Source organism: Pristiophorus japonicus, chromosome 1 (genome assembly GCF_044704955.1).
Source record: "Pristiophorus japonicus isolate sPriJap1 chromosome 1, sPriJap1.hap1, whole genome shotgun sequence".
NCBI lineage: Eukaryota > Metazoa > Chordata > Chondrichthyes > Pristiophoridae > Pristiophorus > Pristiophorus japonicus.
Genome location: NC_091977.1, coordinates 432,812,154 through 432,836,030, shown reverse-complemented (window position 1 = coordinate 432,836,030; position 23,877 = coordinate 432,812,154). Strand labels below are relative to the sequence as shown.

At 46.3% G+C, this 23,877-nt stretch overlaps 1 protein-coding gene across 1 annotated transcript in view; it reads right to left on the bottom strand.

Annotated features, from left to right (window-relative positions):
* klhl14 (kelch-like family member 14) overlaps nt 1-23,877 on the bottom strand; it is a 238,511-nt gene that overhangs the window by 121,892 nt on the left and 92,742 nt on the right. Inside the window, exons 3-4 of the mRNA XM_070875956.1 lie at nt 12,217-12,306; nt 10,994-11,072 (exon numbers count right to left, since the gene is read on the bottom strand). Coding sequence (XP_070732057.1) covers nt 10,994-11,072; nt 12,217-12,306 — 169 coding nt within the window. The remainder of the gene's footprint in view (nt 1-10,993; nt 11,073-12,216; nt 12,307-23,877) is intronic.

The following is a 23,877-nucleotide window of genomic DNA, read 5'->3' as shown; positions in this document are numbered from 1 at the left end:
GGACAGAGGCAAGATGGCGTTCCTGCTGCACCGAGGGGCAGCATGGCTGAAAAAAAAGATGGCCGCGGCAATATCACGAGGTACAACACTGAGGGATCAACACGTGGTGTCTAACAAAGGATTTGACTGGGGTAAAGCGGGCAGGGTTCTCTTAAAGGAGACCTGCAACCAACTGAACTTAAAGAGACATTGTATGCATGGCAATCAATGTAATGAACCGATTAAGAATGTGAACAAAATGTTGTTGCGAATTGTCGGTACTATTCCGAATGTAAAGAACAAAATGTTGTTGCGAGATGTCGGGAATAGTTTGTCCCCAAAAGTAACAAGCGGGCGACCTCAGGAGGGTGAAGGCACTGATCCTGATACCTTGCTCCAGATCTATCCCACGCTGCAGGTACCCGTTGGCACTATTCGCCATGGACCCAGAAACAAAAATGGCGCCAATATGCGCAGTCGGCCGCCGTTGCGCACCACCCGGGTGGAGACGGCACAGCCCCCAGACCCAGACGCTACCTCAGCCATGTCCGGGAGCGAAAGGTCAGAACTAACGAGTTCCCCAAATGGGACCTGGAACAGCCAGGTTCCCAACACTGTTAGAAAGCAGGCAGAAGACTCTGCAGCCCTCAAAGGAGGACAGGGAGGCCACACACATCTGTGGCTCTGCCCACCACTAGACAATGGCAAAGGCCCTGAGTCCTGGCTAGGTGAGCGAACCCAGCCCACCCCGCTAGCAGGGGGCGCAGCACCGCCATCAGATGACTAGGACCCCGTCCAGTTGGTCTGCAACTAGCGTCCTCGCATACCTGTACTACTACCTCAATACTGACCATGAATGCAATCTCCCCAAACCTGGTGCACGACCGTAAAACATAACAAATGTAAGTCACTGAACCTAGATGTCACGATACGATACAAACTGTAAAAAAAATGTTTTTTTCTTCCTTTCTTTGTACTTGCACTGTGTCTGATCCTGTATGTTAATGTAATGGGCCAGCTGCATGATCTCGCTGTGGGGGTCAGCGGTGGGGAAATGGATGTATGTAGCCATGGACACACACATTGATCACACCCAGAACCCATTGGAACCTCATCGAACCATCCAAACTGGTAACCACCACCCAACGTTGTGACAAAAGGACTTGGGGGTTAACAGGGAGAGATCTAAGCCAAAGCACAGCCAAGATGCAAGGGCTATTGGCACTTAAGTCTGGGGAGAGATAGGCCAGAGCACATAGTGCAAAGGTAATTGGCACAAAGGACTTGGGGGAGAGTGATGTTGTATATGTAGACTACGGATGTACTCTCTGTGTCGTCACTGTGTGTTTGTAGAAGATGGAGACTTGTTGACCTGATGTACTATCAATAGGGTTTACATTGTGTACATACATGCTGGCACCACTAGAGGGTGCAACTGGTGGAGACCGGTGGGTTTCTTGCCCTGATGGCAGGGCCCAGTATAAAAGGCTGCATACCATCCTTGCGCCTCACTCTGGAGTTTGGAATAAAGGACCAAGGTCACTACAGTTTGAGTACAACACATTGCCTCGTGAAGTCATTCATAAGTACATTATAGACATAACAATTTAGGATATATGGGCAAAGTGTTCAAACAAATAAAATAAACAGGCTGCTCTCGAATTTACAGTCAGTTGCGAGTTAACCAGGCTGGTCACCAGAAGCCGTCACGATTACATTCCATTCTGTCACTTCCCACAGCTGTCTGACTGTTGTCGTTCTTTCCTTCTGGTCTTCTCATTCACCTTGAACTCATTCCATCATTTTCCAAGAGTATCTATCTTCATTCGCATAGCAGATATGGCCCCGACCTGCGTGAGAACACCAGTAGCAGATTGGGGCCCTAAAAGGAGTGGTGTGCGGTCCAGGAAGCAACGTGGAGGCCCTGACCTGCGGGAGAACACCAGTGGCAGGTCGGGGCCATAAAAGAAGCGGCGTGCGGCCTAGGGAGCAGCGTGGAGGCATACAATTTCAGGAAGCAGTGCGAGCTGCGATGGCAGCGAAGAGTGACATCATCAAGGTCCAGGTCGGTGATTGGAGCGTGGGCAGATGCAACAGGAGCGGCGAGGTCAGGGCGAAGGAGCGGCAAGAAACTGTACAGAGATGTGATCAGGACTCAGGGGCAGCACGGTCCAGCCCATATTGCGATATGTGTGTGCGCTAGGTCCGTGCAGCAGAGCAGGTCTCCAGTCGTCTTGGGTAATCCTTGCCACTGGAACAAAGAGCTAGCCCTGTCAAGCTCATGAGGTGGCTGGTGTGCAATGCTCACCACACGTTAAAAAAATCCAGCACAGGCATCTTCCATCCTTCAGGATATAGTTCAGGACCTGGAACTTAGCTTTTTTTGGTGTGGAAGCAAGTCATCCTCGTTTCGAGGGACCGCCTATGATGATGATGACGATGATGGCCTGCTCAGTACAATCTTTTGTAGGCAACTCTTTTTCTGCTTATATTCCTTCATCAGGGTCAGCTCTCAGCATAGTATCGAAGTGTCGACTGGATACTAACCTTATACAGTGTCGTTTTTACTTTCCATACTGTGACTTGCATCGTCCAAAGTAATTTCTGTGCTCCGCCAAAAACAATTCCAGCTAACACAATGCTTCTTCACCTTTTCTCACATCTTCCTTCATCCAGCTGTTACTTTTACTTTCTCACTAACAACGCCAACTTTCTTCAATCTTTGACATTCTATACTCTTTTGCTATTGGCAAAATCTTGGGGCTGGATTTTTGGTTGTCTATAGCCTCAGTTAGCTGCCAGCGTTTGAGCTTAGCGACCGGGCGCACAGCTTTTAGTGCCCCGAAGGGAAATTCATTAGAGGCTCACTGGGGCCGCAAACCATTAGCGCCTGGCTGCTGACGATCACTCTGATCATGATGTAATCCTAGTGCAACGCACACGCTTGCGCCCCAGTCGGTAAATTCGATGTGTGCGTCTCATTAAACGGCCATCAATAACAACATCTGGAAAAACAGTCGGTACAGGCTTGCAGAATCGTTAACTGGTGGCTGCTTAAAAGTATGAAGAAGCATTTCCCTCAGAGGTCACCGTCAGTGCAACATTTACAAAGAGCACGTTGTGTGAGTCTCCGTGTTTGCAGCAGCAGACACACATAGAAACATAGAAAATAGGTGCAGGAGTAGGCCATTCAGCCCTTCGAGCCTGCACCGCCATTCAATGAGTTCATGGCTGAACATGCAACTTCAGTACCCCATTCCTGCTTTCTCGCCATACCCCTTATAACGGCTCAGCGTTACAAAACGTAATTTGCTAAACTTTGATGGGTGCATTACTATGCTGCCAGCATCACATTGTACATGCTCTAGCAAGGCGGCGCCAACAGAGAAGGGCTGTTAGCCCTGTCGGCAGCCGAAGGAGCACAGCCCCTAGACATCGATCCAGGCCATACCCCCCATAGCTTCATCGGCGACAACGCTCATACCTGGACCTGTCTGAGGAGCAGTGTGTCAGAAGGCTGCGCTTCCGAAAGGACGTAGTTACAGAGATATGCAATCTCCTGCAGGAAGACCTGCTGCCTCACATCGGTACCAGGATTGCACTGCCTTCACAGTGAAAGTCACAGTGGCACTCGCCTTCTATGCCTCTGGCTCCTTCCAGGCTGCACCAGGAGACATATGCAGCGACTCACAATTCGCAGCACATCCACGACATCACACAGGCTCTTTACACACGCAGAATGGACTTCATTATTTTGTGGATTTGCCAGGATAGCGGGCTTCCTGAGGGTGCAAGGAGCAATTGACTGCACACACGTGGCCTTGCGAGCACCATTCCAGAATGCAGAGGTCTTCAGAAACAGAAAGGGAATCCACTCCGTAAATGTGCAGCTGGTGTGTGATCACACGCAGCACATCCTTGCAGACAATGCTCACTATCCTGGAAGTGCACATGACGCTGTTATCCTGTGGGAGAGCACTGTGACTCGACTTTTTCAGCCACCACGGGAAGGCCAGCCTGGCCACCTGGCTAATGACGCCCCCCGCGCCCCCCGCAACCACACCACACAGAGCTGGAGGAACGCTACAATGAGAGCCATGCCGCCACCCGCAAATTTCCATCATCCGTTGGCATTTACCAAGGATGTGCTCAATGGACTCCTGAGACGCAAATGCAAATGTTGAGGCAGCCTCCATCACACTCAAAGCAAGTGCATCCACGCTCAGCGGGATCCTCACCAGTGCATCAATTAGCTCGCGGTGCATCTGCATCGACTCCTGGACATAGCCTCTGTCCAGGTGCTCATCTGCCTGTCTGTGAGCAGGACTCATGGGGCGACTTATCCTCCAAAGGGCTGGCTCCTGAGCTTCCCCTGGCACTGGGCATTGCTGGAGGCTACTACGGCCCATAGCCTCAGCTTCATGCAAACCCGGGAAGATGGCTTCTTCCACTCATGCCCAATGAGCACTGTCCCGGCACACTGCTCTCCTCCTTCTCCTCATCTTCCCCGCCGTATGAAGACGTCCGCTCATGGGCAGGCTGATGCTCTTCTGGCTCATCATCTGTAAGCACAAAGCAAAATAAATGTGGTTATCAGCTGGGGAGAGGACAGGAAGGCAAGAAGTAGGGGGGCATCATTATTTTGGTTGCAACATGATGTAAAGCATGTGGCCTCAAGGCTATGGGGACTCACACAAAACGTCCATCTCACTCACATACCGTCACTGTCGAGCGGGGGCTCTGCCTCTCCGCCCATCACCACGACTGCAGCACCCTCCACCTCGGTGAGGTCCTGGAGGTAGGCCTCACCTCTGCCCCTACGATGCAGCTCGCACATATTGTGCATGAGTTTGACCTGCAATGACAAAAGCAAAAAGTTGATACTGGCTGTGTAGGTGCTGGTGTGCTACATGTGTGTGCAGTGGGGTACTCGCGTGTAAAATGAGCAAGTATGCATATCTGCATTTCATCCTGTGTGGCATCGCACAGTGGATGTGTGAACGGTGGGTCTGGGGCACAAGCAACTACCAGTAAGTATGAGGCCTAAGCCCATGACCGCATATGAAGAGTTGAAAGGTGCTGCTAGGTGGGCTCAGGCTGAGTAAGGAGCTAGAAGGTGAGAGACGCTTGGATGGGCAGGGCATGTCTGGTGAGACGATAGAGAGGTCTCAGGCTGACTTCAGCAAGGAGGAGCATGGCCTGGTAGACATAGAGAAGGGTGGGCACTGCAAAGTCTTTACATTGTGTGAGACAGTGAGGTTCACATGAAGGCATTGGAAGGTGAATGGAAAAGGTACTCACCCTGATGACCCTTGTAAGGTTGTTGAATTTATTGTGACATTGCGTTGATGTTGTGGCCACCATGTTCCAAGCTGAAATATGCTGTGCCACCTCCTTGCACATCCTTGTCAACACCTTAGGCGTTGGCCTTCGTCCCCCTCCAGGCTGGAGGATATTCCAGCGACTCTCCACTGCCTCCAGCAAGGCATCAAGGGCGGTGGGCGACAAGCGGGGAGATAGCTGGCATCCTCCTTCCTCCTCCATTTTCACGCTCTGAAGTCACTGTGGAGCTGGAGCTGCCAATGCGCTAACTTACCTTTAAGACTCGGATTTTTCCGGTATCTGAACTGAAGTTTGGCGCATGTGCAATTTACCAACCAAACTTACGTTATCGCCCCCCACCCCCAGCTCTGGTGTGCCACGGCTGATTTAGCGTCCCTATCAGCTCCTCGACAGATTCTGACGAATTTCTGGGCAGGAGGCGCAAACTTTTTCAAGGCACTAAAAGTACTGCTCCACCTGGATTAATGCCGCAACAGAGACGCAACCGAATTTCTCCGCCTTGGTCTTTGGGAAGCTAATGTTGATTCCTCACTTTGTTCCTTCAGTAACAAGCTCATTTAGTCATCATGATGGCAGCCAAATATCCATTGGAAAGGGAATCAAAAATTTGCTTGGGAACCTTGAATAGGGCACCTCTTGGACAAATAATTTTGAGTTGCAAACTAAAATGATCAGTTTGCTTTGTACCAGGTTTATTCAATTATAAAACAATAAAGATGACAACTTAGATCAGTGCTAAACAAAATCTTCCTTCTGCTCCCAGCCAAACATGTTCCTTTAGAAGCAGAGATGTTCCTCTTAGAAGTTTGTTCAACATAATGCAAATTTGGTTCCTAGTAGCAACCAAGCTGGTCCACAAGGAGCACTGAAAAGGTCACTTACCTTGTAGAGCCGACAATTCCTGCCTCCCTTTCACTGCCGAGTTTCCCGACCCCCGAGAGACCTGCGCAGCAGCAGTGAATTTTAAATTGGGCTCCCAATTGCACTGTGGGAGCCCAATTTAATTGTGTTAATTAAGTGTACCGCCTCTTCACGGTGGGACACTTGGTAGCCCCAATGTCTGTCGCCGTAAAAAAGATGGTGAGCGCATGTGTGACGGGTTGGGTTCCCCTCCCCCCAGATTCTCTCCTACCCGTCATGGTGGGAGGTGGGTTAATAACGAGGCCCATGTCTCCTGTTGATGAAGTGAATATTATGTGTAGTTCCTTGCATGGCCACTGTGTGTTGCTGCTGTGCTTATACATTTTAGAGCTGAAATGTTGATGAATCAACAATATAACTCATCATTAAAGTTAATCTTTTATTATTTTAGACTAATCAAAGCAATTATAGTTATCACAGACTAAGACATGTATGTTTTAGTAACACAGTCATGAAAGAATGGTTAACTAGATAAGAACTTTTAAAATGGAAATGGTTCTATTTGTCTGCCAAACAAGAGTTACTGCACTTCAAAGTAATTTAGTAGAAAGGAAAATCGGCTGTGATCTATAATGAGCGGGCAATCCGATACCGCCAGTTTACCACCGCTGCCGAAGTTGGAAGTTATCCACATTGTGTGTAAAGTGCTTTGGGACATTTCTGAGAAACAAAACAATAAATGTAGGGCTCGAAATTTAGTCCCGCTGGAAAGCTGGTGCTCCCCCGACCTTTTTGTGGCCATTAGCGCAGAAATGTTTTCGTGGCTGGGTCACCCCATATTCAGCTCCAAAAGTGAACAAATGGGTTCCAGCGCTAATGAACTCTTCCAAAGTGGATTTTTCAGCGGTGTGACTGACTTAATTTGAGCGTTATCACCACTGAGAAATTCAGCATGCAGGTAATGGTTTCTAATGAGCCAGCTGCTCCCTGGCCTTTAAGGCCCGGGTTTGCAGCAAGGCCCTGAGGGGGGAAGGAGTTTGGAAGGATGGCTGGTGTAAGAGGTGCAAGGAGAGCCAACAGGCTCACTGATATGGAGCTGGAGACACTGATGGACGGTGTGGAGGACAGAAGAAGAATACTGTTTCCTGACGTGGGGAGACCTGGCAGACTGCCAGTACATAATGCATGGAGGGAGATTGCAGGGAAGGTGTCAGGCACTGCCATATGTGTGAGGACGCACCCTCCCCGGAGGGTGCTGGCCAGTCTTTACCCAAGCCCTTCCAGGCTCAGAGGTGTTCCAAGGCATCCTAGAAGGACAGCTGTAGGTCCCAGACAACAAACACAGCAGTCTTCCTGGACCCTTGATGCAGCCACAGGGATAACAGTTAGGTGTGGTATTAAGGTATTCATGTGTAACAGGTGTAATAGTGAGATGCACAAGTATTATTATATTGTTCTTTATGGTCTGTTTTTGCAGTGATTTGGTAATTGGATAAATTTTTATTTTTGGCACTTTTATCAGGCCAGGTATTTCATCTGGGAGTGGGTAATTGTGCATGAAGGCACATTGCGATGGCCATTGAAAGTGGTAGCTGAAGGGTCATGTGTCAATGGGATTATCTGAAGTGAGCAGCTATGGGAGGGGGATGCAGGGTTGCAATGGGGGGGATGACTCCCAGCTTTGGGGTGACGGGGATCCTCCTCCTCCTCCTCCTCTTCCTCCTCCTGCTGTGCCTCCTCCTGCTCCTCCTCAGGTGCTGCTGCTGGCTCGACTTCCAGCGGCTGTCCCCTCATGATGGTCAGGCTGTGCAGCATGCAGCAGACCAGGACGATGATGGGAGACCTGTTGAGAAGAGTACTGCAAGGTGCCACCAGAGCAGTCCAGGCACCAGAACCTCTGCTTGAGGATGCCTATGCAACGCTCGATGATGCACCCGGTGGCACAATGAATGGCATTGTAGGCATGCTCTGGCGCTGTCCTGGGGTTCCGCAGAGGAGTGAGCAGCCAAGTAGACAGGGGATATCCCTTGTCCCCAAGCAGCCAACCGCAATCCTGATTCGGGCCGGTGAAGACGACGGGCACACTGGTCTGGCACAGAATGAACGAATCATGGCTGCTGCCTGTATCTTGCATCAACTGCCAGGATCCGATGCTGGTAGTCACACACGAGCTGCACATTCAGTGAGTGGAAGCCTTTGCGGTTCACAAAGATCTCAGGGTGATGATGTGGTGCCCTCAACCCAATGTGTGTGCAGACAATGGCACTCTGCATGCATTTGGGCAAATCCGGCCTGCCGCTCCACCTGTTTCTCCCTTGTCATTGGGAAGGAGATGTACTGGACCCTTCTCCTGTACAGTGCATCTGTGACCTGCTGGATGCACCGATGTGCCGAGAATCAGGAGACGTTGCCAATGTCTGCAGTGGCAGACTGAAAAGACTCCGTCGCGTAAAACTTCAAGGTGATGGTGACCTTGGGTCTCCACGGGCGGTCCTGAGGCTGCAAATCTTCTCGCAGGACAGTGCAGAGCTCCCTCAGTACCTCTGTCCAAAATCGTAGCCTTTGCAGGCATTGCTCATCAGTGAGCTGGAGGAAGGAGAACTGAGGTCTGCAGACTCTTTGAAGGTATGGCCTCCTTCCCCCACCACCTCCCCTGGCAGCTGCCTGCTGGTCATCTCCCTGGTCCTCCTCATTCTCGGGCTCCTGTGGAGGCTCTTGCTGGAAAGACTCCTCTCCCAGTATTTGGAGGGGCGGGGGGGGAAGGGGGCAGTATCCCTCACCCTCCTCCTGATGCCATCTCCCTCCTGGCTACCCTCTCTAGCTGCAGGTCTGCGCACATATGCACATCCTTTTCTTGGATGTGCAGCCATGTCTGCTGCCTCCCTTGCCCACTGCCTCTCTGCACAGTGCTGATAGCGATGTCTTCTCCTGCATGCCACCCTGTGTCCGACCAGGTGTGAGGTGTCGCCCTCCCAACACTGCTCCCATCCTCAGGGTGAAACCTGCCAAGCAGGTCTCTGCTGCCCACAATGAGGCCTACAGGCCTCCACTAAACAGTCAGCAGGTTTAATGAAGCAAAAACAATCACTGCAACTTATTACACTTTAAATTCAAATCAAAACTTTACTAAAATATTTTCCTGCCAAAGGGCCCCGATTCCAGCAACACTCCAGCGCGGTTGCGGTCGAGCAGCGAATCGAATACCTGGCGGGGGTACTGCCTGAAGAACTCCGACCTTTTTATCGCTGAAAATCCAGGTGGTGGCTGTTTTCCAGTAACCCGCCCACTGCTTCCCTCACCGCACGAATCTTCTCCTTTACTCTGGCTTTACCCCGCCATTTCCAGCGGAAGTAAGTTCTGCTGAAACACCCCTCGCCCCCCGCCCCCTGAGCTGAATATGGCTCAGGGAGGGAAAAGTCCTCGACCGCGGCGGCCGATCGATATTTTTGATCGACCGCCCAAACTCCGCGGTAGCCGTCCCTTCGGGGACGGTAAATTTCAGGCCCATAGTCTCTTTCTTTCTTTCTTTCATTCACTTTGCCATTTCATTTTTAATCATTTCACAAATTGAGTAAAGCCTGAGATGTATTAGATACAATGATCATTTCAGCAACCCAAACACTCACACCTAGTGTACACTAAAATGGTGAGACATCTCAATTTGATGACTTTGTGTTAGTGTCATAGTAATTTGTTTTGGAAGAGCTTAGTGTCTCAGTTTTAATTAAGCATCCAACTCATTTTCATTAATACATTTTTAAGTATATTAAGCTATAATTTGAACATGACCATCTCCCCACATCTAAGCAAATGTTATAGAAGAAGAGAGGTTGTATGATTTACAGATCAGATTTGTTAATTTATCACAATGATTGTCTACATCCGCTTTCTCAGTTTATCTTAAAGTTAATTCTCTAGAAGCAGCAACTCCCCATTATCTTATTCCTGGAATTTCAAACTACAATGTTTTATTTTCATTAATCCGAAGTCGAGTCTTCTTAGTGCACGTCCCAAAACAAACACATGCACAATAAAGGCACCAAAGCTCCTGCCGGCCACAGAAAAAGATCATAGGGCTCAATTTTTCCTAGTTATCTGTGACGTTTTTTTGGTGTGCGCTGCTTTTTTTGGCCTAAATTAAAATATCCAAGTTTCCCCAAAGTTTGTGCGCCAGGGTAACCCAGTTAGTTACCATTTTTTTAGGTTAGTTTTTTTTTGCATCATAACCTGATGTCTGCACCAAATTTTCACCTTTATACAAGTTTAACCAACTTGCATTTTTTCCTAGGACAGCGTATGTGACCACTCCCAAAAATCCTTCTGGGCACTTAAGAAAAACCACCGCACACACACTCACCAATGTTAGCGTCCTTGGCCAGGCCAACATCCCCAGCATTGAAGCACTGACCACACTTGATCAGCTCCGCTGGGCAGGCCACATTGTTCGCATGCCAGACACGAGACTCCCAAAGCAAGTGCTCTACTCGGAACTCCTTCACGGCAAACGAGCCAAAGGTGGGCAGGGGAAATGTTATAAGGGCACCCTCAAAGCCTCCCTGATAAAGTGCGACATCCCCACTGACACCTGGGAGTCCCTTGCTAAAGACCGCCCTAAATGGAGGAAGTGCATCCGGGAGGGCGCTGAGCATCTTGAGTCTCGTTGCCGAGAGCATGCAGAAATCAAGCACAAGCAGCAGAAAGAGCGTGCGGCAAACCCATCCTTTCCCTCAACGACTATTTTAAGTTGAATCACTGAGCTATGTGTGGCTAATAAAGTATTAAACATTTTTGAAATATCGTAAAGTATTACCTTTCTTGCATAGGTGGGAGTTGTATCCAGCTGTTAAATCTAGGATCATATCGGCTGACAAAATTAGTACTATGTTTCCCTGTTAAAAAAATGCATCAGTGAATTAAACAAATCCCAGAGCTAAATTACAATATTCTAAGGTGCTCAGGGATTGTTAAGCAGAATAATGTTTATTTCCTGTTACATCATCAATATCCCCATTCATTTCCCACAACTTAGTAAAGAGGTCAGCTGATACATGAAATGCACCAAACTTGACAGAATGATTTCCAGATATTGATAGCAATTCAGTGTTATTTAGTATATTAACATTGATCTCAATGCTTAAGGAATATCTAAGCAGCTATCCAAACAAACTATACACTCTCCTTTGTGCATTTTACTTTCTAAGATACAAGGCAATTCAAAGTTATACTTTTTTCAGTCTAAGTCACGTTATTAAAGCTGTGTTTTGTTGCCTGATGAACAAAAGGACAGTGTAACAATTTCACCTTAGTGCCTGTTTGTGATTGACAGCCGAGTCTCTTTGCTTCTGCTGTGCAATTCTGTTTCTAAATATTGAAAGTTTATAATTGTCCTGGCTTTTAAACCGGCCAGATCTAAATTGTTTCCCTCGCTCTGGGACAAGTGATTTATTGTGGTGAGACATAGCCCGAAATATTAAACCTGTAAATTAAAGTTCCCTGAGAGTTCTCCTCACAGGTACTTACATTTTTAGCACCAGTAAGTTTTAAAGTGCCAGTGCTTTGCCTCTCTCTCAACCTGCCTGAGAATGAAGGATGGTTCCAGCTTGTTACTGCAAAGCCACTGCTACAGTTGGTACATGATCTGCTAACCAACATTTTAAACCAAGCTCTCCTTTTAAATAGTACTGGTGAGCTTAACACATACTGACTGTACAAGCAGCTGTAACACTAAAGAACTGGACACTTTCCTTCCTCTACGTCAGGCTGAGAGAGGCAGAACACTAGCACTTCAAATACGTCGCTGATTAAAAATAAAGTTATGGTGAGGAGAAAAACTGATACTGCAAGGTAAGACAACTGTCCCGCCATTTCTGACAACTTTTGCCTCACTTAGTCACTTGCCACGGAGATGCCACACTTTCAGATTTTATTTACATTAAGGTGTGGATAAATGTAGTTTTAACGATTCCTGACACCAGAAAAATGTTGATACAGCCCTTTGAAATGAAGTATGAAGTACATGTAGTCTGTTATTACCGTTTGGGTTCCATTGGTCTTCTCCTCCTAGCACAAATAGAAAGTTTTCTACTTCCACAACGCAGTGGTGGGCACTGTTATAAGGCATTACTGAAATAAAGAACAAAAAAACATCTTCACTGCATAATCTTATTATGGGATCAGCATGGCCCATTATCAGTTTCAGCAATCAGTGAGGCAAGCTGACTGGAGGCATTGCATTGTCGCACTGTGTTTCTCACAAAGAAACAAGCCAGGTATTTAGAATGGCTGGGTAATGTCAGATTTTTACGCTTGATATTTAGAAATATTGTAAATGAACCATTCAGTTACAACCTCTGTACAAATAAAAAGACAATTAAAAAAAATCCACAAATGCTAGAAATGTCAACATATGTAAAGAGATCAACATTTTGTGAGTAAATCTTTTGTCAGATTGAAAACTGAAAAATAAGCAAACTCCTTAATGCGGCTGAACAAAATAACGGGGTTTCTGCCAAAGTTGCAGCAGTGTAGCGGCAGACGCTCTGAGGAAATTCCCAGTGATAATCGTCAAAATGTTCCCTAGAATAATCAGGACCAGGGGAAAGGGCAGATAAACTAAGTCACAAACATCAAAACCCCCTTTCCTTCAATTTCCAGTGCTAACCGACTCTGTCACTACCCTTGTAAATTGAGGCCCAGATCTTAGCATGACCTCAATTCTTTAAGATAATTAACTTAATCAGTCAGCACACTATCTTTCCACATTTGGAACTTGGGTTTGAATTCAGCCTGGACTGATGGGATGAATACCTTCTCTCTCTGATATCTACAAAAGTTTGATATGAAAACTAGTCTCATGTCTAGTTGGCACTTGTCTACAAGTTGAGAGGCTTATACAGAGAGGCCTTAAGGAAGGCTGCATTAGGAAAGAGAAACATAATGCACACTCTGCCGACTTCACTGCCCCTCTTAGTTTGTTACCATCTGCAAATTTGACCGCTTTGCATTATGTTTCAGAAACCAGGTCATTTATGTAAATTAGAAATATCACTGGACCGAACTCACGAGGATCCCACTCAGTATTTTCCCCACCCAGACATAACTCCTTTAATAAGTACACATTTCCCACCCTTCTTACTTATCCAGTCTTGGGGTTTGTCCTGAACCTCCACAGTTTTGAGTTTAATTAACAGCCTTTCATGTGGAACTTTATTAAAAGCCTTTTAGAAGTTTAGGCACACCGGGATCAATTTTGAATTTTGGGCAACAGACTGTTGGAGTAACCAGTGGTTGCCCACACTCGAAGCGGAGAAGAGGCAGTGATTTTGAGCCAGGGCCTCATTAACATTGGACCGGCGAGCTGCAGGGTGCCAAAGGGGCATCACAATGCTGCTCGCTGCATTGAGGCCTACCAATATCGGGCTGGTAGAAAGGTAAGTACAAGGGGGCAGTCGATTGTGCTCCTCTTGGCTCCCCACAAATACCAAATTTACCTTGTCTGGGCCTCTTCTCCTCTATCACCCGTGGAAATGATCAAAACATGCACGGAACCCGCTCTGACCAATTTCAACCTTATACAGCAATCAGGGTCCTACGAACCCAATTTGCATATCAAAATTAGCCTACTGCCTCAATCAGGCGGTAGACCCCTTTCAAAATGTTGTCGATTGCATCAACGGGTTAATGCGGATGTACTGACCCCACTTTGAGGCCATTACCATACTGGTAACGTCATACCTTCTGATCCATCCTGACTGCTGTTGTTCTATAGGTGATCCTGAAACTTACTTCTGATAATCGAATGGAAGTAAGCCTAAAGGCTCTGCAATTGGCTGTGTCAGTTTTGCCACCCTTTTTGAATATGGGCACCACATTAGCCTGTTTCCAAACTTCTGGTACCACTCCAGTGCTCAATCACGCCCTCATAATTACTGCAAATCTGTTAGACCTTCTGCAAGGAAACCTGCAGCTAACCTGCAACAACAACAATAACTTGTATTTATATAGCACCTTTAACATAGTGAAACATCCCAAGGCGCTTCACAGGAGTATTATGAGATTAAAAATTTGACACCGAGCCGCATAAGGAGAAATTAGCGCAGGTGGTCAAAGAGGTGGGTTTTAAAGAGCATCTTGAAGGAGGAAAGAGAGGTAGGGAGACGGAGAGGTTTAGGTAGGAAATTCCAGAGCTTAGGGCCTAGGAAACAGAAGGCACGGCCAGCAATGGTTGAGCAATTATAATCAGGAATGCTCAAGGGGGAAGAATTAGAGGAGTGCAGACATCTCGGGGGTTGTGGAACTTGAGGAGATTACAGAGATAGGGAGGGGCGAGGCCATGGAGGGATTGTAAAACAAGGATAAGAATTTTGAAATCAAGGTGTTGCTTAACCGGGACTCAATGTAGGTCAACAGGGGTGATGGGTGAACGGGACTTGGTGCGAGTTAGGACATGGGCAGCCGAGTTTTGTGTCACCTCTAGTTTCCGTCGGGTAGAATGTGGGAGGCCAGCCAGGAGTGCGTTGGAATAGTCAAGTCTAGAGGTAACAAAGGCATCGATGAGGACCTCAGCATCAGATGAGCTGAGACAAGGGCGGAGACGGGCGATGTTACGGAGATGGAAATAGGCGGTCTGAGTTAAGCTGCGGATATGTGGTCGAAAGCTCATTTCATGGTCAAATATGATACCAAGATTGTGAACTGTCTGGTTCAGCCTCAGACAGGAGTTGGGGAGAGGGATGGAGTCAGTGGCTAGGGAATGGAGTTTGTGGCAGTGACCGAAAAAAATGGCTTCGGTCTTCCCAATATTCAATTGGAGAAAATTTCTGCTCATCCAGAACTGGATCTTGGACAAGGGTCTGACAATTCGGAGACTGAGGAGGGGTCGAGAGAAGTGGTTGTGAGGTAGAGCTGGGTGTCATCAGCGTACATGTGGAAACTGACGCTGTGTTTTCAGATGATGTGAATGAGAAATAGGAGGGGATCAAGGATAGATTTTTGGGGGACACCAGAGGTAATGATGTGGGGGCGGGAAGAGAAGCCATTGGAGGTGATTCTTTGGCTATAGTGGCCAACCCTGTCAAAGGCTGTGATTCAAAAATGGAATTGCGGGAAAGATGGGCACGGATTTTGGAGGCAACAACAAATTAAAGGACTTTGGAGAAGAAAGGGAGGTTGGAGATGGAGTGGTAATTTGCAAGTACGGAGAGGTCGAGGGTTGGTTTTTTGAGGAGAGGGGTGATGACAGCAGATTTAAGGGAGAGGGGGACATTACCTGAGGATAGAGAACTGATATCAATGTCAGCTAACATGGGAGCCAGAAAAGGAAGTTGGGTGGTCAGCAGTTTATTGGAAATAAGGTCAAGGGAGCAGGGAGTGGGTCTCATGGACAGGATGAGCTTGGAAAGGTCATAAGAACATAAGAACATAAGAATTAGGAACAGGAGTAGGCCATCTAGCCCCTCGAGCCTGCTCCGCCATTCAAAAAGATCATGGCTGATCTGGTCGTGGACTCAGCTCCACTTACCCGCCCTCTCCCCGTAACCCTTAATTCCCTTATTGGTTAAAAATCTATCTATCTGTGATTTGAATACATTTAATGAGCTAGCCTCAACTGCTTCCTTGGGCCAAGAATTCCACAGATTCACAACCCTCTGGGAGAAGAAATTCCTTCTCAACTCGGTTTTAAATTGGCTTCCCCGTATTTTGAGGCTGTGCCCCCTAGTTCTAGTCTCCCCGACCAGTGGAAACAATCTCTCTGCCTCTATCTTGTCTATCCCTTTCATTATTTTAAATGTTTCTATAAGATCACCGCTCATCCTTCTGAACTCCAATGAGTAAAGACCCAGTCTACTCATCATAAGGTAACGCCCTCATCTCCGGAATCAGACCAGTGAATCGTCTCTATACCCCCTCCAAGGCTAGTATATCTTTCCTTAAGTAAGGTGATCAAAACTGCACGCAGTACTCCAGGTGCGGCCTCACCAATACCCTGTACAGTTGTAGCAGGACCTCCCTGCTTTTGTACTCCATCCCTCTCGCAATGAAGGCCAACATTCCATTCGCCTTCCTGATTACCTGCTGCACCTGCAAACTAACTTTTTGGGATTCATGCACAAGGATCCCCAGGTCCCTCTGCACCCCAGCATGTTGTAATTTCTCCCCATTCAAATAATATTCCCTTTTACTGTTTTTTTTCCAAGGTGGATGACCTCACATTTTCCGACATTGTATTCCATCTGCCAAACCTTAGCCCATTCGCTTAACCTATTTAAATCTCTTTGCAGCCTCTCTGTGTCCTCTACACAACTGCTTTCCCACTAATCTTTGTGTCATCTGCAAATTTTGTTACACTACACTCTGTCCCCTCTTCCACGTCATCTATGTATAATGTAAACAGTTGTGGTCCCAGCACCAGTCCCTGTGGCACACCACTAACCACCGATTTCCAACCCGAAAAGGACCCATTTATCCCGACTCTCTGCTTTCTGTTAGCCAGCCAATTCTCTATCCATGCTAATACATTTCCACTGACTCCGCGTACCTTTATCTTCTGCAGTAACCTTTTGTGTGGCACCTTATCGAATGCCCTTTGAAAATCTAAATACACCACATCCATCGGTACACCTCTATCCACCATGCTCGTTATATCCTCAAAGAATTCCAGTAAATTAGTTAAACATGATTTCCCCTTCATGAATCCATGTTGCGTCTGCTTGATTGCACTATTCCTATCTAGATGTCCCGCTATTTCTTCCTTAATGATAGCTTCAAGCATTTTCCCCACTACAGATGTTAAACTAACCAGCCTGTAGTTACCTGCCTTTTGTCTGCCCCCTTTTTTTTAAACAGAGGCGTTACATTAGCTGCTTTCCAATCCGATGGTACCTCCCCAGAGTCCAGAGAATTTTGGTAGATTATAACGAATGCATCTGCTATAACTTCCGCCATCTCTTTTAATACCCTGGGATGCATTTCATCAGGACCAGGGGACTTGTCTACCTTGAGTTCCATTAGCCTGTCCTGCACTACCCACCTAGTGATAGTGATTGTCTCAAGGTCCTCCCTTCCCACATTCCCGTGACCAGCAATTTTTGGCATGGTTTTTGTGTCTTCCACTGTGAAGACCGAAGCAAAATAATTGTTGAAGGTCTCAGCCATTTCCACATTTCCTATTATTAAATCCCCCTTCTCATCTTCTAAGGGACCAACATATACTTTAGTCACTCTCTTCCGTTTTATATCGGTAAAAGCTTTTACTATCTGTTTTTATGTTTTGCGCAAGTTTACTTTCGTAATCTATCTTTCCTTTCTTTATTGCTTTCTTAGTCATTCTTTGCTGTCGTTTAAAATTTTCCCAATCTTCAAATTTCCCACTAACCTTGGCCACCTTATACGCATTGGTTTTTAATTTGATACTCTCCTTTATTTCCTTGGTTATCCATGGCTGGTTATCCCTTCTCTTACCGCCCTTCTTTTTCACTGGAATATATTTTTGTTGCGCACTATGAAAGAGCTCCTTTAAAGTCCTCCACTGTTCCTCAATTGTGCCACCGTTTAGTCTGTGTTCCGAGTCTACTTTAGCCAACTCTGCCCTCATCCCACTGTAGTCCCCTTTGTTTAAGCATAGTTCGCTCGTTTGAGACACTACTTCCTCACCCTCAATCTGTATTACAAATTCAACCATACTGTGATCACTCATTCTAAGAGGATCTTTTACTAAGAGATCGTTTATTATTCCTGACTCATTACACACGACCAGATCTAAGATAGCTTGCTCCTTTGTAGGTTCTGTAACATACTGTTCTGAGAAACAATCCCGTATGCATTCAATGAATTCTTCCTCCAGGCTACCCCGTGCAATTTGATTTGACCAATCGATATGTAGGTTAAAATCCCCCATGATTACTGCCGTTCCTTTTTCACATGCCTCCATTATTCCCTTGATTATTGCTCGCCCCACCGTGAAGTTATTATTTGGGGGCCTACAAACTATGCCCACCAGTGACTTTTTCCTCTTACTATCTCTAATCTCCACCCACAATGATTCAACATTTTGTTCATTAGAGCCAATATCATCTCTCACAACTGCCCTGATATCATCCTTTATTAACAGAGCTACCCCACCTCCTTTCCCTTCTTGTCTATCCTTCCGAATTGTCAGATACCCCTGTATATTTAATTCCCAGTCTTGGCCACCCTGCAACCACGTTTCTGTAATGGCCACCAAATCATACCCATTTGTAATGATTTGTGCCGTCAACTCATTTACTTTATTTCGAATGCTGTGTGCGTTTAGGTAGAGTGTTTTAATACTAGTTTTTAAACCATGATTTTTAGTTTTGACCCCTCCTGCAGCCCCTTTATATTCATACATATTGTCCCTTCCTATCACCTTGTGGTTTACACTTACCCCAGTGCTACTCTGCTCTGTTGCCTCCTGCCTTTTGCATTCTTTCTTGGAGTCCTGTTCATCTGAGCTCTCACCCACTCTAACTAGCTCAGAGCCCTCTCCTGGATTCCGAATATTCCTCGCATTGAGGCACCGAGCTTTCAGGCTTGCCATTTTATTACGTTTTGACCCTTTAGAATTTTGCTGTACAGTGGCCCTTTTTGTTTTTTGCCTTGGGTTTCTCTGCCCTCCACTTTTACTCATCTCCTTTCTGTCTTTTGCTTCTGTCTCCATTTCATTTCCCTCTGTCTCCCTGCATTGGTTCCCATCCCCCTGCCATATTAATTTAACTCCTCCCCAACAGCACTAGCAAACACACCCCTTGGACATTGGTTCCGGTCCTGCCTAGGTGCAGATCGTCCGGTTTGTACTGGTCCCACCTCCCCCAGAACCGGTTCCAATGCCCCAGGAATTTGAATCCCTCCCTGCTGCACCACTGCTCAAGCCACGTATTCATCTGAGCTATCCTGCGATTCCTACTCTGACTAGCACGTGGCACTGGTAGCAATCCTGAGATTACTACTTTTGAGGTCCTACTTTTTAATTTAGCTCCTAGCTCCTTAAATTCGCCTCATAGGACCTCATCCCGTTTTTTACCTATATCGTTGGTACCTATATGCACCAAGACAACTGGCTGTTCACCCTCCCTTTTCAGAATGTCCTGTACCCGCTCCGAGACATCCTTGACCCTTGCACCAGGGAGGCAACATACCATCCTGGAGTCTCGGTTGCGGCCACAGAAACGCCTATCTATTCCCCTTACAATCGAATCCCCTATCACTATTGCTCTCCCACTCTTTTTCCTGCCCTCCTGTGCAGCAGAGCCAGCCACGGTGCCATGAACCTGGCTGCTGCTGTTCTCCCCTGACGACTCATCCCCCTCAACAGTACTCAAAGCAGTGTATCTGTTTTGCAGGGGGATGACCGTAGGGGACCCCTGCATTACCTTCCTTGGACTGCTCTTCCTGTTGGTCTTCCATTCCCTATCTGGCTGTGTACCCTTTACCTGCGGTAAGACCAACTCGCTAAATGTGCTATTCACGTCATTCTCAGCATCGTGGATGCTCCAGAGTGAATCCACCCTCAGCTCCAATTCCGCAATGTGGACCGTCAAGAGCTGGAGGCGGATACACTTCCTGCACACGTAGTCGTCCAGTGTCCCTGAGTTCCCACATGGTACAGGAGGAGCATATCACGTGTCCGAGCTCTCCTGCCATGACTTAACCCTTAGATTAAGTTAATTTGGCAACAACAATGCTAAATGTTACTTACTGATATTGAAAAGAAAAACAAAAACAAAAAGAAAAACTACTTACCAATCACCAGCCAATCACTTACCCCCTTGGCTGTGACGTCACCTTTCGATTTCTTTTTACTTTTTTGTCTTCTGTCCCCACTGCAGCTGCGCCGGTATGCCTCTCGACGACCCCGGACTCACGCTGCTCCGAGCTCCCGCCTCCTCGACACCCGCTGGCCTTTATAGGCCTCTCGCCGACCCCAGACCCACGCTGCTCCGAGCTCCCGCCTCCTCGACTGACTGCTCGAACTGCTCGACTCCACTGGCCTTTATAGGCCTCTTGCCGACCCCGGACCCGTGCTGCTCCGAGCTCCCGCCTCCTCGACCGACTGCTCATGAGGGGAGATCGGAGAGAAACTGGAGAAAGATGTGAGGTCAGGACTAGGGCAGGGGGGATTTTTAGAGGAAATTTGGCCCGGTGAGCTCGGGGAAGGAAGGGAAGCGGCAGAGGTGGCCGAACAGATGGTCTCAATCTTAGAGACAAAGAAGTCCATGAGCTCCTCACACTTATTGTCGGAGGTAAGGGTGGAGACTGGGGAAAGGGGTTTAAGAAGATGGTTAGCAGTGGAGAATAGAAGCCAGGGTTTATCTTTACATTCCAGAGTGATTCTGAGATAGTGAGCAATTTTGGCAGACGGGAGCAGGACCCGATAATGCTTTATGTGGTCAAGCCAGATCTGGCGGTGAATGGCTAAACCAGTTGTCCGCCATATACATTCAAGTCTGCGTCCCTTGGAGTTAAGGGAGCGAAGATCATGGGGTAAAGGCCAGAGTGAGAGAGAGTAATTGATTTAACAGGGACTAGGGCATCAAAGGTGGTGGTGATGATGTGTTTGAAAAGATCGCTAGCTACAGAAATGTCATGGTCAATGGAGGGCCAAAGGCTGGACAGCTGGGAGTTCATAAGTGCAGTTGTAAGAGAGTCAAGAGAGAGTTTTTTCCAGGAGCGGACACAGAAGGGGTTGGGGGGCGGGTGGAGGGTAAGGGGAATGTGGGTGGAGGGCAGTGAAGGATCATCTCCCTCAGATGTATGCAAAGCTACTCAATTTATTATGTCTATACATCCTTTCACCAGTCAGCATGGCCAGCTATTTCATCTTCTCTACTTGTACCAGGAGCATTACTTGGTTGTGCAATTCCCCCACACTACTGCATTTCCTAAAGTGGGACGAGGCCACCAGTTAATGTGTAACAAGCTGCCCGGCAACATTTTATGGCATGTATACTTAGGCTACGTATGTAATAAATAGTACCATTGGTTAGGATTACCATGGCAGATTCCTTAAAGTGTGCCATCTTTTTCCACGTCTTGTGGATGGTACACATATCAATAACCTTGGCTGCCATCTCCTGCTGTTAAATTGCAGTGTTTCGCTCTGGGGAGAGAACCTTGGAGTGCCAAATAGAACCACCCTCCCAACACCCATTTCATACGGTAGCATACCCACCTTGCCAACCATATAACAGGGTGTTTAGGTGCTGCAATACTCCATCACTTAGAGACTCCATCTCCTGCCTCCACATATAACATTTCCCACAGGCTTTTGGCAGACAATATTTTGCACCTTTCAGTCTTTATAAAAGCTGTTTTTAATTTTCACTCATTTAAAACAGCCTTTAGAAAAATGTTGAAAAAAATCCATTCATCAACACAGCCTTTATAAAGGTGATATAAATTTCTGTCTCCATCCGTTCCATTCAATGTCAGCACTCCCGTCTTGCCACTTTAATGCTGGGACCAAAATATCTGTTTTTCTCTTTTAAAATTGAAATGCTTCTGTGATAGGCAGAGTTTCTTCACCCTGGCCCTCTCCTTAATTTGTTTGTGCAATTTAAAAAAAACCCTACCATTCCCTGCCTGCGATGATGCCATATGATCTGTTCTTATACTTCTACCAGTGATGTTCTTGATGTGGCCACTAGGAGGTGCAGGAGACTGGCCTGGGGCAACTTGTCGGCTGAAATTGCTTCTCGCTCTATGAGAAAGTATCTGGCTTTTGCTCAGCAATGTCAACACAATAGGTGATGTTGAGAACTCAGGGCGTGGGACATCATACACTAGAACACATATAGCACATTTGAAACACATATTTCCTTTCTCCAGACTCATTTGAGTGATCTTGCTCTTTTTTTGTAACTGTTATGTCCATGTAATGTACATGCCAGCATATTTTGCAGTATTGTAACACACATGCAGAAAAATTAGTAAAACTTTACTGGATTTTTAATAGCTGAAAATGGCAGCTTATAAATTATTCAATTGGAAAACATTAGAGTAGCAAGTGAATGATTACTCAAATAATTAGATGACTGCACTCCCAATGCATTTATTGTATACATGAAAGTTAGCCATGATCATTTTCAGATTTGCTCATTAGTTTATAAAAAAAATATTGCCTTACTCTATGCTTAGTCTATTGTGGTCTTTGTAGAGGACCCTCTGATTTCCCTCTAACTGGGTCACACCTGCAGCTATTACTGATGCATAGACTCCATTTATCACACCAAATGAGGTAGATGGTAGCACCTTATCCAGCTCTTAGAATATTTCACAATCACTTTTAAAAAATTACAGCCTGTTCAGAAAACAGCAGGGAACTTGCACCAGTTCATTAGTAACAAAGCATGGTAATGTGATACGGACCACTGCTCCAACAGAAACGTCACCACTTCCTAATGCTAACCCCTCGGGTACTGAGCCTTGCTATTCAGTACATAAACTGGGAGCAAATAAATCCTGATTCTCAGTGACATGCAGTCCTCCATTGGACCACAGTTACTGCACTATATTTGATATCAGATTCTTCATTTTATCACTGAGCTTTCATCTTTTCTTTGTCAATCAATTGATCCCTTTTAAATTAGAAATAAATACTTGATTGTCTTTTCTCTTTTATACTTGTTTTTTCCATTTCAGTTTTTTATGTTGCTTTTTATACTATTTATTTCTTATTCTATTTTGAAATACTCGTTGAGGGTCATTGCTTTTCTCTGAATACAGCTAATGAACTTTGCATCTCTGCAATGGCTGACACAGGCAGCTGGGGCAAGTCTCTCTCTTTCTCTCTCTCTCTTTTAGCCCCTCCTCCCCATCAAGAAAATGGACAGCTCAGTTTTAGCCTCCAAGATACTAATAAGCTTCCATGGTAACAATACAGGACAAAACACCTTTTTTTGAGATCCTTAATGAAGTTGTGTAGGAAGGTAATCAACTGCAAACTATTCTGAAGTAAACTTGTAATAATATGCCACCAGCTATAATCCTTCAGTGTGCATGTCATCATGCATCAACATAGAGTGCACTGGCAATCACTGTCTGCATCGGGAGACAGCGTCAGCACAAAATAAGATGCAAAACTGAATTAGTCTCCCCCCCACCCAAAAAAAAATCAGCACTGGATATATATATATATATATATCTATTGTAGGGACCGCCTATGATGATATATCTACAGGCACATCTATCTATATCTACATATTATAAAACACAGATGCCCAGGTATAATAACAAGGCAGTAATTCAATCTTGAGATTCAGCTGATAGTTTTAAACCACTCAAGCTTTGCTCTTCCAGTTTATGATGTCCTCTGAATCTTTCGATAAGATTAATGGTTTGTAATCACTCCCAACTATTCATAATTCCCCAAACTGGAATTTTTCATTGGTGGTAATGTTGCTGCCATGTTTATTGACGGGTTACCTTGGCTTGTGCCAGGAGAATTCATTTTACACTGCACTACCAAAACTGGCAGTAATGCCTTTGCAGTTGTGTAGGTGGAATATTACGAATTGAGGGTGTTATCAGGATTATCGCACTTGTTTCTAATATCCCCCTTAACCAAACATGTTTCAAAGGGGAAACACAGGTCTTATTGTTTGCTTTTTTTTGGTGTGGACATAGCTGGAGTGCAGTCTTCAATGATTAGCAGTGGGGAGGGGTGGGGTGGAAGAG